The following is a 12,999-nucleotide window of genomic DNA, read 5'->3' on the forward strand; positions in this document are numbered from 1 at the left end:
AAAATTGTTTGAGTAGTATTTTGTGGATCGATACTCTGTTTATTTTATGTAATCGAGTCAGTGCTTGAAACATGACGTAGCCGAGCCAGTGCTTGAAACATGACGTAATCGAGCCAGTGTTTAAAATAAATTACGGTATCAGTAGACATAATTAAAATATGATTTTACTGTATTTCAGTCAACATATTAACTTTTAACTCAAACGATCGTCAATTTGTTAATAAAATTACTAAAATTGAAACATACAAATAATCATGTAAAAATTTATAACTTTTAATATTGAATAAAATAGTTAAAAAATAATAAAATAGGTAGTGATTTTTTAACTTTTTAATAGTTAAAAAATTAATAAAATAATATATTATAATCAGATGAACGTCTTCACCCAAAAAAAATTACTTGGGGAAATGGAGACCGGATCTAAAGCCAGTGCATTAAAAATAACCAAATCCCGAAGATAAGATGGAGTCAGTTGGCAATAGAATAGGAGGGAAAATCAAAGTCAAAAAAGCAAAGGAAGGCTCAAACGAACCCTACATATACACCCCCACAAAGGCACGAAACTGAAGAAACAACAAACAAAGAGGGGTGTGGCAGTGCGGCCTTCAGGAAATACTATTTTCCGGCGACTGTTTGATCCTCTCCCGCTCCTGATGCTGTTCTTCCCTGGATGGCTTAATCAGTGTTCCGGGTCTCTCTTTCTCTCTCATTTCACTCAATTAAATGATTTTAATCCAAGACCTTTCAATATTGTAGATTATTTGTGATATTTTTTAAATCTGTACAGAGCATTGCGGCGATTTATAATTGGAGGAGCGAGGGGCTGATTTACAGGTCTGATTTTATTTGGATTTATGTTTCAATTGTTTCCTCGCCTTCCCCCCCCCCCGGTTTTTGTTTATAATTTGACTAGGTTTTTCATCAATAGGAAAACGAAAAAAGTTTCAGGTTTGATGGATTCAAGAAATATATAGATAAATGTCAATCTGGTATCTATCGGGTGTATGCAATTGAATCCTACACCACACAAATTTGAATAGGTACGTGCATTGATATATATTATTTACTATAAACTACTAATTTAGTCTTTCAATTATTCTTATAGTTTTGTATTAGTCGATTAGTTATTTTTTTTAAAATCATACTTAAATTTACTTTTTGTTTAATTTTAGTTATCCAACTATTATTTTTTCAAAATTATACCTAAACTTATGTTTTTGTTCCAATTTTTAAAATAAACAGAACAAAACTTACACTTGTAGTTTAACTATTCTTAATTTTCTTTATTCTTTCGATGATGATGTGCTAAGGTATGATCTTTGAAAAATAAAATGCTGTTTAATAATTATTTATAGCGTTCGTCTTACATTGTTCACGTTTTTGGAAAAGAAAATGGAGGTTGACATAGAAAAGGGTTTGAATTTGTAGATGCATGTGATTGGTCTCATACGAAAGACTGATAATCCTATCCGGGAATAGGTGGCTCTGAACTTGGTATGATTGACTGCCGTGTATTAATTTCTTCAAAATGGCGGTAGGCGTTGGTCAACATCATGGATTCAAACCGTTCAGCCGATCTCAGAGATGCAGACTCCAGTCCTTGAACCGAACTCGAGTACAACATTCTTGAAGTTGGTACAAAGACCTTGCTCAGTCTTTGAAACAAGTATTTGAAGTTGCAAATTTCCATCGTAGTTTCTCGACTCCCTGCCTTCCATTAGCCACTAATGTGGAGGAAGAGTTTGACACCCCTCCGGGGTTGAGATCATTGGGGGCCAAAGGGCCCCAAGAAACGGTGCTCTTGTCGTCGAGGTGGCCATGGCCATCTCCCCCGGGAAGTGCCTGTTCCAGTATCCAACGGGCTTGGTGGTGCCTACCTCTTACATAACCTGAGTGGTGAAACTATAACCCGAAAGGTTTTGCAGGATCGATGTCAGGACAGCCAGGAATAAAACGTTCCATTCGTGTAGGTGAAACCGGTATTCATGAGTTGGCGGCTTATCTCCTCGACCATGGTGGGTTCGGCGGTGTTCCTGCGACAGCTCTTGTGAAAATATCTCATCTTGCATGTCATGTCAATGAAGCAACCGCTATCTCTGCCACGCCTTATAAGATTGCCTCCCTACAAAATTTCGTCTCTCATGACTTCGATGCAGGGGAGTTAGGGCCTGCTGGTTTCTCAGTGGCTTCAGTTCATAGAATCGGGATATTCGACTTAAGAATCCTGAATCTAGACCGGCATGCCGGAAATATTCTTGTTAAGAAAAAGGGCCAACATGAAAATTATGCTGCCGGTGCAGCTGAGCTTGTGCCCGTAGATCATGGTCTTTGCCTACCAGAGTGCCTTGATGATCCATACTTTGAATGGTTGCATTGGCCTCAAGCATTGGTTCCTTTTTCCGAGTCAGAAACCGAGTACATTCTGAACCTCTATCCGTATAAAGACGCAGAGCTTTTGCGGATGTAGCTTCCGTTGTTAAGGGAATGCTCCATACGAGTCATGATCCTTTGCACCATTTTCTTGAAGCAAGCTGCCATTGCTGGCCTCTGTCTTGCGGACTATGGAATTTCGAGGCGATGAAGAAAAACCGAGCATGCTAGAGACACTTTGCACACAAGCCAAGGCAAATGTATTTATCAACACTTCAGAAGTTGAAGATGATACGGATAATAACTACGATAAAGCTGAGGTTGACACCGGAATCTTTCTATTCGACAACGAAATTGAAGACATCTTCAATGAGGTTGCAGCAGATCTTCCCAAGCTCTTCCACCGCCCTTTGTATTCGGCCAAGCCGACAAAAACTTTGAAACAATTTCTCTGTAAGATCGATGCCGGGATTGCACGGCAACAGTAGCTACGGCAACAGCATGAGTTTCTCGGTGCTAAAGAATAACCAGGAGAGTGGAGATGTGTATTTGGGGGATATGAGTGAAGCTGAATGGGGGATGTTCCTGAAGAGTTTTGAGAAGCTTGTGCCTCAAGCATTTGAGGATTCCAACAAAAGGAAGTTGGGAACTTGCAATTTCTGAACAGTTTCAGAAAGGTAGTACAAAAGAGTATCCTGCTAACTAACATGTGCAAATTATTGTACATTAAATACATATTTGCTCGTATTTATGAGTTGTAGTGTAGGAATATAATCATGCATTGTATTTGTACGTGTAAATGCATATGGTTAATTAGGGTACATATGGGTCGTAAAATAAAGTGTCGGCCAGACAGCCGTCCTTTTAACTTATTTTACTTTTTCTTTTCTGCCCTTTTGCATTGTATTTCTTATTTATTTTGCAATGCGGAAACAAAGCATTTAATATTTACTTGCATTTTATTTTATTTTATTATTTGGGTAAATAGGCCAATAATCTCTCAATTTTAGTACTCTTTTTGGTTGAATCTATCACTCTCCATTATAGTAATCTTTTTTATTGAATCTATTAACTATAAAAAATTACAAAATGGTCATATGGTTTTTAAAATGGTAAATAATACCCAAGGTCACTGAATTATAAGTTCGGTAACAAATATGCTCTTTTCCTTCTAAAATTTACAAACATAACATTCAGTTAAAATATTATTATAAATAGATCAGCTCTTTTCCTTCTAAAAATTACAAGCATAGCATTCAATTAAAATATTATTATAAATAGATCACTTCGTCATTGAAATTGAAATATATGTGTTGAACCATGTTTTATAATATTTTGATATGAAAAATTAAGGCAAAATGTTTTTGGACTTGATTGAATTTGTTCAAAGTTTTCAAAAATAATTCAAAGTTTATTAAACTAGAATTTGAGCACAAAATAGTTTTCTAGATACGTAGTACCGATACTGTTCTTACATTATCAATACTACATGAACAGTACCGATATTGTTCATGTGGTACTGATACCAAAGGTAAGAGAAGTATCGATACTACCAGTTGTTTTCCAAATTGCTCAAATTCCATAATGCAAAATAGGTACCGATACTCAAGGGGTACCGATACTACTTTACATAGTGATATCGATATTAGTCAAGTCCAACGGTCTCCAACGGCTAGTTTATTTAAATATTACAAAGGTAGTATAAATACTCATTAAGGGAGTACCGATACTCCCTGTTTTGGGTAGTTTTTTTTTTTGCAAAAAATTAATCCCCAACGACTAGAAACGATCACAAACTCATTCCAACATATAAAAACTCTTGTACATATCCAAGCAATAAGGCAACACTTGAAGAATAAGACAACGCATATCCAAGCAATAGAGATCAAGAGAAAAGATCTTTCACTCTTTATTTTTCTTTTTTCTCTTGTACATATGTGTTTGAGCTCATTACAAATATTTTAATTGTTTTTCTTGTGAGTTTAATTCTTGTAAACACTTACCTTAGTGACGTTTTCTTGTTTACATCTTTTAACATCTGTAAAAGGGGAGTGATTTTAGTTTAGCCATTGAAAAACTAAGGGTTTTGTAAAGGTTACTCTTGAGCCTAGAAAAAGAAAGAACAAATTAGTGAATTTGTTAGAAAATCATTAGTGTGGAGCTAAGGTAGTGGATGTAGACTTGATTTAGAAGTCGAACCACTATAAATCATTGTGCAAATTTTCCTATCATTTCTCCTCCATATCCAAAATTTTTCAATTGGCCAATTCACTTCCTCTTGACAATTATTAGATTGTTCAATTGAGTTTCATCAATCCTAACAATATGTCTAATATGATTTGATATAATAATATTGTTTTTCTCTATAACTTATTCATTATATTATTTTGTATTAAGTCGAAACAATTCACTAAATTAACCTTATATATTCAAATTTTCATCAATTTGATCTTTTTTGAGATACCATCAAACAAGCAAGCCCATTAGATTAAACAATAATTGGATAATTGCAATATGCCATAAAGTATTAACAAATTATTGTTAAATTGTTATTATACTAGAAAATAATAAGGAAGTGATATAACATTTATAGGAGAAAAACAAAAATTAAAATAATAAGAATTTTTAATATGAAGAGTTATATTTATTGAATTACTTTGAATAATAGTCGAATTGATAGATTGTATGAGTTTTATGGACTAAATTATCTTATATTAGACTACATCACTACTTATATATAATATTTAATGATCATTGATATGTTTGTAATAGTATTTTAATTAAATAATTTATTTATAATTTTTAAAAGAAAAATAAGTTATTTATCATCGAACACATAAGAAAGTGATCTAAAGTATACTTTACCCTTTAAAGAATAATAAAATGAAATGTGACCATTACCAGTATTGGTATAATAATAAATTTAATTTTTTTCATTTACACTTTATCATAATTTTAAATATTAACCATCAATATTTTAAAATTATAAAAATTTAATCCTCAATACTCATTGAATTCTCCTCTTAGCAATTTTTTCATTGTATCATCTCTTTAGTTAAATTAATATTTTATCTGAAATTTATAAGTTAAATTAAAAGCTAATTATTTTTACATGTCACGATATAAAATAACATTAATTAATGTTCCAATGACTAAATTATAACAAATTAATAATATAAATGATCCAAAATTAAAATTTAATAATCATAATTTAAAAAAACACTAGGGTTAGTTATGATATTTATAGATGAGCGATGATACAAAGAAGAGCCGACTGTCAGTTTTGAGTTCTCATTTGACCAATTGGCCTTGGGAATCTGCCGTCATGGCTTCGGAGAAAGAAGCCGCCCTCGCTGCTGCTCCTTCTAATTCTCCTACCATGTCAGTCCGACGTTACTTTTCTCCTTCTGCTGCTTCTTCGCATCATTTTATTCTCATTTAATTAATGTTTTTTTCTTTCAGATTTGACAAAATCATCAAGAAGGAAATCCCAGCTACAGTGGTTTATGAAGACGATAAGGTGCTGATCTTTTTTCTTTTATATTTTTTTAAGTACTGTGTTGATCATTCACTGCTTCTTCCTACGCCGGAAGTTTGCTCTAGAAATAATGCCCAATTTCTCTTCTTTAATCTATGGTTTAATGGGATAGAAACCGCCATTTATTCTTGTAATTCTTACAGTAGGTGTTGCCTGCTGATTGTATATATTTTTCTTTTGTTTCTTTTGTAATTCTTACATCACTTTTACCCCGCTTACGAGTTTTAAATAGCTAGCGTTGTAACATGTTTCATGTACCGAAATTCAGTGCTTTGAATGCAGAATTCCTGGATCCCCAACTTTATCTTTCATAACAAAGAAATCTAATGACTTTCTGTTGCATTGAAGAAAATCATTAATTAGTTTTGAATTCTGCTTTCATTAGCCAAAAGCTTTAAACTATCATTATTGGTGAAGGTTTTACAATCAGCCTTTTATCTTATTATCCTAGCACTCTCTGCATTTTTAATGATGACCAACTTTTTATCTTATGATCCTTCAATTCATCCATCAGTTGCATGTGTGAATTGCTGAGTCTCCTCTATGTTTTCTGTTTTGGGGCAGGTTCATGTAAAATTCAGTTTCTGTTACTTCGGTTTGATATGTTAGTTCCTTTCTGCTAGCTAAAAGTTTATTTTCCATTTATTTGCACTGAAAACATGTTTATTTGCCTTTTCTTTTGTTTGTAGGTCTTAGCTTTTAGGGACATAGCTCCCCAAGCTCCTACACACATCTTAATTATTCCAAAAAAAAGGGATGGCCTAACTGGATTGTCTAAGGTACAATTTTTTTTTTCTCACATCCAAGTAGTACGGTTTTATGCCGCCTTGTATAGTGGAAAGTGGAAACAACAATTATGTTTTGTTTTAAATTAAAAAAATAGAGTATTGTTACTAAATGAATTTGACTTGTCAATTCGATTTACCTTTTCCGTTTCACTCATCTTGATGCTGATGTAATAGAATGAATATTGGAGTGAAATTCTGTGTTTTTGGAGTATCCTGTTTTGTTCCTGGATTCATCGCTAGTCTCATGGTTGTGAATTCTGTGTTTTAGGCTGAAGAGAGGCACACTGAAATCCTTGGCCACCTTCTTTATACTGCAAAGCTTGTTGCAAAACAGGAAGGACTGGATGATGGCTTCAGGATTGTGATCAATGATGGCCCTCAAGGATGTTTGAATTCTTTCCCTTATTTTATTTATTTGAGAAACATTCAGTTTTTCAATTTGAAAAGGGACGAGGGAATGATTCAGAATTGTATTCATGTGGTATGTGATGTTGTGTTGCAGGTCAATCTGTGTATCACATTCATGTCCACCTCCTTGGAGGACGCCAAATGAACTGGCCTCCAGGCTAAATGAAGATGTTAATCAGTGGACACCATCTTTTGTGCTAGAGTGCATGCCTACTTGTTAACTTTAATAACGAAAACAGACATGTTAAATGTTGCTCGCATCCATGATTTGAGTACTCAATCGAACTGGGGAAAACTAACGAGCATTGAGCCATGTGTGAAATAGTATACGGAGTGGTTAATTATTTGCCTATTTAACTTTTTTTAGCAGCTTTTCAGTGCGTCAGAAATATGAAGTCTTTCTCCTTGGGCATTATCCAAGATTTTCGTATGCTGAGGGAAACTGAAACTTGATAGTAGACTGGCAGATAGTAGGGGTGTACTCGGTTAGGTTTTTCAATAAAATATGAACCGAGCTACACTTTGCAGGTTTTTAAAAATTAAAACGCAAGTTTTTAAATATTAAAACGAAATCAATTGGCATAAAAATCGTATTTTTTGTTTGGTTTTGTTTGGTTCGGTTTGATTTTGTGATTTCTGACTATTTATTATTTTTTAAACTCACCTCTAAAAAAAGCAAACTATTTTTTAAACTTGATATCAAAAAATAAGTAAGTTTAAAACTTAAATTGAATATATATATATATGTTTAAGTTCATAAAAAATATTATTACTTTTAAGATTTTTATTTAAATTTGTCTTATAATAAATTTAGAATGAATTTGTTTTAGACATTTATTTTCCTTTTTTTATTTTGGTTTGATTCGATTTAGTTGGTTTTCATATGAAAAAAAATAAAATTGAACCGAATTATTTAATTATTTTTTTAACCAAACCGAAATTGAAACACAAATTAAAAAATTCGAACCGAATTGTATAATTTGATTTGGACTGAATTTTTTATTTTTTCGGTTTCGTTGTTCAACCTAGCAGATATTAGCTTCGTGTTATTGGTGTAATAAATTGGTGAAACTTGAAAATTCTTATTAGGGTATTTGTTTCCGGGAACGTGTTGATAGTTTAGTATAGTTATTACTGTTAAGTAAGGGTAAATTAAGCCCGTGTGATGAATTGGTTAACCATATCGGTCCGATTGACTGTGTTGTGAACGCATTTTTCATATAAAATCTATAATACAAAATTGTATTTAGAACAAAATCTGACCAGTTAACATTGCAAAACCAATTCATCATTTTAGGCACATTGTGACACCCCATGTATTGGGTTCTTTTAAATTCTTACTTTGGAATAAAGTTGTAAGAACATCTAACTGAATCAATCTATTTAAATGTAATGATTTGATTCTAAAATATATATTTGAATCCGAAACAACCACAATAGGAATTATCCAATAAGCCCATCCATTCTAAACCAGAGTGAACTAACTCAAAACAAAATTGGCGCAAAAGTTTTCAAGATCCAAGTAGACAGTAGTATATTTGACGCCAGGAAACCATGACAAGGGTATCTCTAGAACATGATTACCAATTCATACTTTCAATCGAAGACATTCATCTTTTAGTAAGTAGTGGCACCAGAAAAAGTAGAGAGATAAATATGCCATTCGAATCTTTTCTATTCAAACAACAAATTGTATAATTCCAATGCAAGACCAACACAAACCACAGAAAAGATCACCAGACAATAATTTATCATCTAATTCTGAACAAATACAACTATTTTTCAATGCAGATAAGTATCAGGAGCACATCACCTTTTCCAATTGTTCCTGCAATTGCCCATTTTTATATGCCTCTGTAGGTAAAAAAAAGGAAAAAAGCTTCATCAAAATGATCGCAAAACCCAATGTTAGAAAGTATTCTTAAAAATGGGTCCAACCAAGAGAGACACAAACGAAGAAACAATCATTGATGCTATAAATGACAACTTTTCGGTCAAGGAAGAACCATAAGCCACAAGGTTGAAGCCAGTGCCATATTGAACTAACAAAAACAGATTGATGCTTAAAAACACATTTTCTCACAATTTCAAAATATTACAGTTTAAACTCTTTGAAGCACACATGGATGATACTTCTGCAACATAAACAAACCCAATTTCAAAAAGATCACTTGTACTCTCTTCACATAGAGTAATCTATACCTAAAAGACAGACAAAGCAAACCTGTCTTCAGGTACAAAACGATATCATTCTACCACGATGGAAGCATACTTCTTGAAGAGCATAGAGTTTCATAATAAAAAAGTACAATAGTAAATGTGTCTCCCTATTTGTTGAGGACTGCTATTGTGAATATATATATCTGACTTAAATTAGGAGAAGGCTGTCCTATTCCCATTAAAAGGGCCAGAAGGGTAGCTTCTCATCCTCATTCTAAATTCCACCCCTACCATAGTTCCCCAGCCCGGTACATGTTTCTCGGTTTTTTTCTTTACTACCTTCACGCTGAAAAGATGTTGCACAAGACCATAATAAACTATAGAGAACTTCAACTAATCATTTCTCCTCATAAGAATATTCATGAGCACAAGCAAGTTTTAACGCACATGTTAACTCATGCATATTTGCCATAAAGACAGAACTAGAGCAAGAAAACACAAAGATGGTACTATAAACACGAGGCACATAATAGAACAAAGAAAGATTAACTTATAGAAATAAACCCCAAAAATTTACATTAGAAGTGGAAAGGAGGGGAGTCAATAGATCAAGTCTTGTGCTATCGGTATTTCCATAGTGGTTCTGAGTTTTAGTTCATTGTAACAGGAGATTTTCAGTTGCCTAAAACAAGAATATTTTGCGTATCAAAGTGAGTTTTTGTTCTACTAAAACTTAGCAAAGTGAAATCAACAGAAAGCTTACCGACTGTGATGTCGCAACCACCGAAAAACTCTCCTTCAATGTAAAGTTGAGGGAAGGTAGGCCAGCTGGAATACTCCTTCAAAGCCTGACGTAGAAGTTCATTCTCGAGAATGTTTATCGTTTCAAAAGGAACATTCAAAGAGTTCAAAATTTGCACCACGGTATTGGAAAACCCACACTGTGGGAAGTCCCTTGTTCCTTTCATGAAAAGGACAACCTTGTTCGATGTCACCACTGTATCCAATGTATTCTTTAGTTGAGGAGTTAAAGCTGCACATAAGCATACACAAATAGAACTAATCACAAGTTTATCAAAAAAGGGAAAGAAAAAACACGCACAAAAGAAGCATAGTGATATATGAATTCAATGGATATCCACAACAAATTAGATTTCGTATGAAGGGTTTGCTTTCCGATTTTAAAGGGGAATTGGGAAACATGACGGAATAAAGGAGAAGTACCAGAAGCGAAGCAGCGAAAGGGGGAAATCCTTATCCTAGCAGGAGATCTGAAGGCGTTGCCAGGTAACGAGAAGCGGTTCGTTGAATGAAGGGGAGAGGTGAAGGTGCGGTGCGATTGGTGGAGGGTCTTGTAGCAGGAAAACTTTGGAAGCACCGCATCTGGTGCTGGATGCGATTGCGAAGAACAAGGGGAGGACACCGTGATCACCCACCGCAGAGCCATCTCATCCACTCAACACGCGTTTGTTTTCCCTTCCTTTTTGTCTTCTGGCAACATACATCAGAGAAAAACTGTTTACAGATTTTATTTTGTAAATCGTAAAATAATTAGGCCCAGTAACCCAAAACAGATGTTACCTGAAAGCGCAAAAGACAATCAACCCAGTCCAAGCCCAGCAATACATGGAACCTTAACTCAGAGCAAAACCAGAGAGGAATCAATTTATTAAAAGGTAAAATACACGGCATCATTTAACTATATCATTATAAATAAGTTACTATAGCTTGGGACGAGGGGTTTCAGTGTATAACTTTGTAGGTCGACAGTGCAGATGCGTTTGAACCAGTAACGTCGACTTCCCCGCTAGCCCAATCCCGAGGTATTTTCAATCCGTTGGATAGGTCATGAATTGTAACCTCTAAATTTATCTGGCGTGAAACGAATAAGGTTGTAGATTTTCTTACAAAGCCCGATGATGGCGTCAATGGCGAACTAAAAATCATTGATATCATTTTTGTAAACGTTCACAATTTCTTAGATCGAGATGTGTCTAACTCTCCTTATATTCATTGTAGTATTGTCTAATATAGTTTGAAAGGATAAACTACACAATGTTTGAATAAGTTTTTGTTTTTTTAACTGAAGTTTTGAAAGTGATAAAATTAGTCACTAACGTTATCGATTTGTAACAAAATGATCATTCCACCATCATCTTTATTAAATTGATGACGATTCAACATTAACAAAAATGTTAATATTTACTTTTACTCTAACCAATACTAAAACATCAAATAAACCCTTAAACAATGATTTTATGTTTAATTTACTAAAAAAATTGTTAATTTTCACTTTTTCCAAACACCCCTCCCTCCCAAAACTCAAAAGCCTTGGAAAAGCTTATCACATGGGAGTGGCAGTGACATCAAGTTAAGAATGATGTTGATTGCTACCAAGTTCTTTGATTTTCTGTTTATTTTTGCTGCTTTCAGGGGTTGCAAGAACAGAACACAAGCTCCCATTTTCCTAAGGCATTTCTCATAATCTAGGTAATAATGTCTAGGGTCAGAAGATGCATCAGACACCATGGATAAGTCCTGCTCCTCATCGTCCACCATGAAGTTCTCATTAAACTTTTGATACCTTGTTTGAGAATAAGAGGATTGATCTAAGTAGAGAGTCCATCCAGATTCACTACCACTACCACATTGTGAAGCTGATACATTCATTTCTCTCTCTCTCTCTCTCTCTCTCTCTCTCTCTCTTCTCAAACCAATCTACAACCCCTCGTATGTTAAAAAGAAAAATAAATGAATTTGCTACTGGAAGAATGAAAAAGGCTCCTCTCTCTTTTCTCTACCTACATGCAAACTCTTGAAGATGTTGTTTATAAACAGAAAAGGGAAAGAGGGTATAGCGAGATAAGACCAAATGAATCACACTAAAATCCTAGACTACTTTTTGTCCTTTCTGCGATCCTTTCCCCCTCTTATTTTTTCTAAGTTGAATCAATCAAGTTTTCCAATTGGCTTAGTGAAAGAGAGAGAGAGGGGAAATGAAAGCAATTGGTAACAATGGTGATAAGGAAAGCAGATAGAAATTCATGCATAAATGTAGTAATATAGCAGCCTGTACAACAATGGAGCTGTCCATTCGATAAGAACCTAGAAGGGAACTTAACGTGGCTGAGAGTCATTGCTGTCGTTTTTTTTTTTTTGAGGAAACCAGCCAGTGCCATTGTTGTTGGAGATGTGTGAAGGCTGGTGGGTGTTTGGAAAAAGTTGGAAATTAGAAAGTTTTTGGGAGTAAATTATATATAAAATTATTATTTAAGGACCTTCAACGAAACTAATCTGATCATTTTATCACAAATCGATAATATTAATGATTAATTTATTATTTTAAAACTTTAGTAAAAAAATGAAAATGTATTCAAATATTAGTGATGATTTATACTATTGAAAAAAATACTAATGTAATGTTAACCGAACAAATCAATAGATGCTACGATTTACCCATCACACCAAAGCATGTCTCACGTTAAAATTTTAGTTTGTTAATTTTTCCTCTTTAATTATCTTTCACTTAAAGTTACAATAAAAATTATTACTATTAATCTTTCCAAGAGTTTAACTTTATCGGTATAAAATTTTATTATATAAATATCTATATATTTAGTTTATTTAAATTTAAATATCTCCCTTTCTGAATTTGAACCATTACATTTAGGGACGGGCATGAGTCAGGTTGGGTTAGATTTTTGGTCCAATCGACCCAATCCGACTCTACCGACT

At 33.9% G+C, this 12,999-nt stretch overlaps 3 protein-coding genes, 1 long non-coding RNA gene and 1 pseudogene across 4 annotated transcripts; 3 read left to right on the forward strand and 2 right to left on the reverse strand.

Annotated features, from left to right (window-relative positions):
- Positions 1-420: 420 nt before the first annotated feature.
- On the forward strand, positions 421-1,037 carry LOC120185486. The gene is made up of 3 exons (XR_005522125.1): positions 421-691; positions 788-834; positions 949-1,037. It is a non-coding gene; the product is annotated as an uncharacterized LOC120185486 (long non-coding RNA).
- A 401-nt stretch (positions 1,038-1,438) lies between these two features.
- LOC120185457 lies at positions 1,439-3,208 on the forward strand (annotated as a pseudogene).
- A 2,384-nt stretch (positions 3,209-5,592) lies between these two features.
- On the forward strand, positions 5,593-7,445 carry LOC120185413 (14 kDa zinc-binding protein). Its single transcript, XM_039189637.1, has 5 exons — positions 5,593-5,751; positions 5,833-5,890; positions 6,598-6,687; positions 6,965-7,082; positions 7,199-7,445. The coding sequence occupies exons 1-5, from the start codon at positions 5,618-5,620 to the stop codon at positions 7,264-7,266; spliced, it is 468 nt and encodes a 155-aa protein (XP_039045568.1). The 5' UTR covers positions 5,593-5,617; the 3' UTR covers positions 7,267-7,445.
- Positions 7,446-8,739: 1,294 nt separating this feature from the next.
- Positions 8,740-10,753, reverse strand: LOC120185431 (monothiol glutaredoxin-S14, chloroplastic-like). Its single transcript, XM_039189648.1, has 3 exons — positions 10,489-10,753; positions 10,028-10,297; positions 8,740-8,958 (listed from the first exon to the last, which is right to left on the reverse strand). Exons 1-3 carry the CDS (start codon positions 10,709-10,711, stop codon positions 8,903-8,905), a joined length of 549 nt encoding a protein of 182 aa, XP_039045579.1. The 5' UTR covers positions 10,712-10,753; the 3' UTR covers positions 8,740-8,902.
- An 833-nt stretch (positions 10,754-11,586) lies between these two features.
- LOC120185521 (protein SOB FIVE-LIKE 6-like) lies at positions 11,587-11,934 on the reverse strand. Its single transcript, XM_039189715.1, has one exon. It carries the CDS (start codon positions 11,932-11,934, stop codon positions 11,587-11,589), a length of 348 nt encoding a protein of 115 aa, XP_039045646.1.
- Between the last annotated feature and the right edge of the window lie 1,065 nt (positions 11,935-12,999).

Source organism: Hibiscus syriacus, unplaced genomic scaffold, assembly GCF_006381635.1.
Source record: "Hibiscus syriacus cultivar Baekdansim isolate YM2019G1 unplaced genomic scaffold, ASM638163v2 tig00113123_pilon, whole genome shotgun sequence".
NCBI classification, from domain to species: Eukaryota; Viridiplantae; Streptophyta; class Magnoliopsida; order Malvales; family Malvaceae; genus Hibiscus; species Hibiscus syriacus.

Excerpts from the sequence above, each read along its gene's own strand:
- LOC120185413 (XM_039189637.1), top strand. The coding sequence starts at position 5,618 with ATGAGCGATGATACAAAGAAGAGCCGACTGTCAGTTTTGAGTTCTCAT. Across the intron at positions 5,891-6,597 it reads TGGTTTATGAAGACGATAAG|GTCTTAGCTTTTAGGGACAT; the intron begins GTGCTGATCTTT and ends TTTTGTTTGTAG. Across the intron at positions 7,083-7,198 it reads CAATGATGGCCCTCAAGGAT|GTCAATCTGTGTATCACATT; the intron begins GTTTGAATTCTT and ends GTTGTGTTGCAG.
- LOC120185521 (XM_039189715.1), bottom strand. The coding sequence starts at position 11,934 with ATGAATGTATCAGCTTCACAATGTGGTAGTGGTAGTGAATCTGGATGG.
- LOC120185431 (XM_039189648.1), bottom strand. The coding sequence starts at position 10,711 with ATGGCTCTGCGGTGGGTGATCACGGTGTCCTCCCCTTGTTCTTCGCAA. Across the intron at positions 10,298-10,488 it reads CTTTCGCTGCTTCGCTTCTG|CTTTAACTCCTCAACTAAAG; the intron begins GTACTTCTCCTT and ends GCTTATGTGCAG. Across the intron at positions 8,959-10,027 it reads TGGTTGCGACATCACAGTCG|AGGCATATAAAAATGGGCAA; the intron begins GTAAGCTTTCTG and ends TTTTACCTACAG.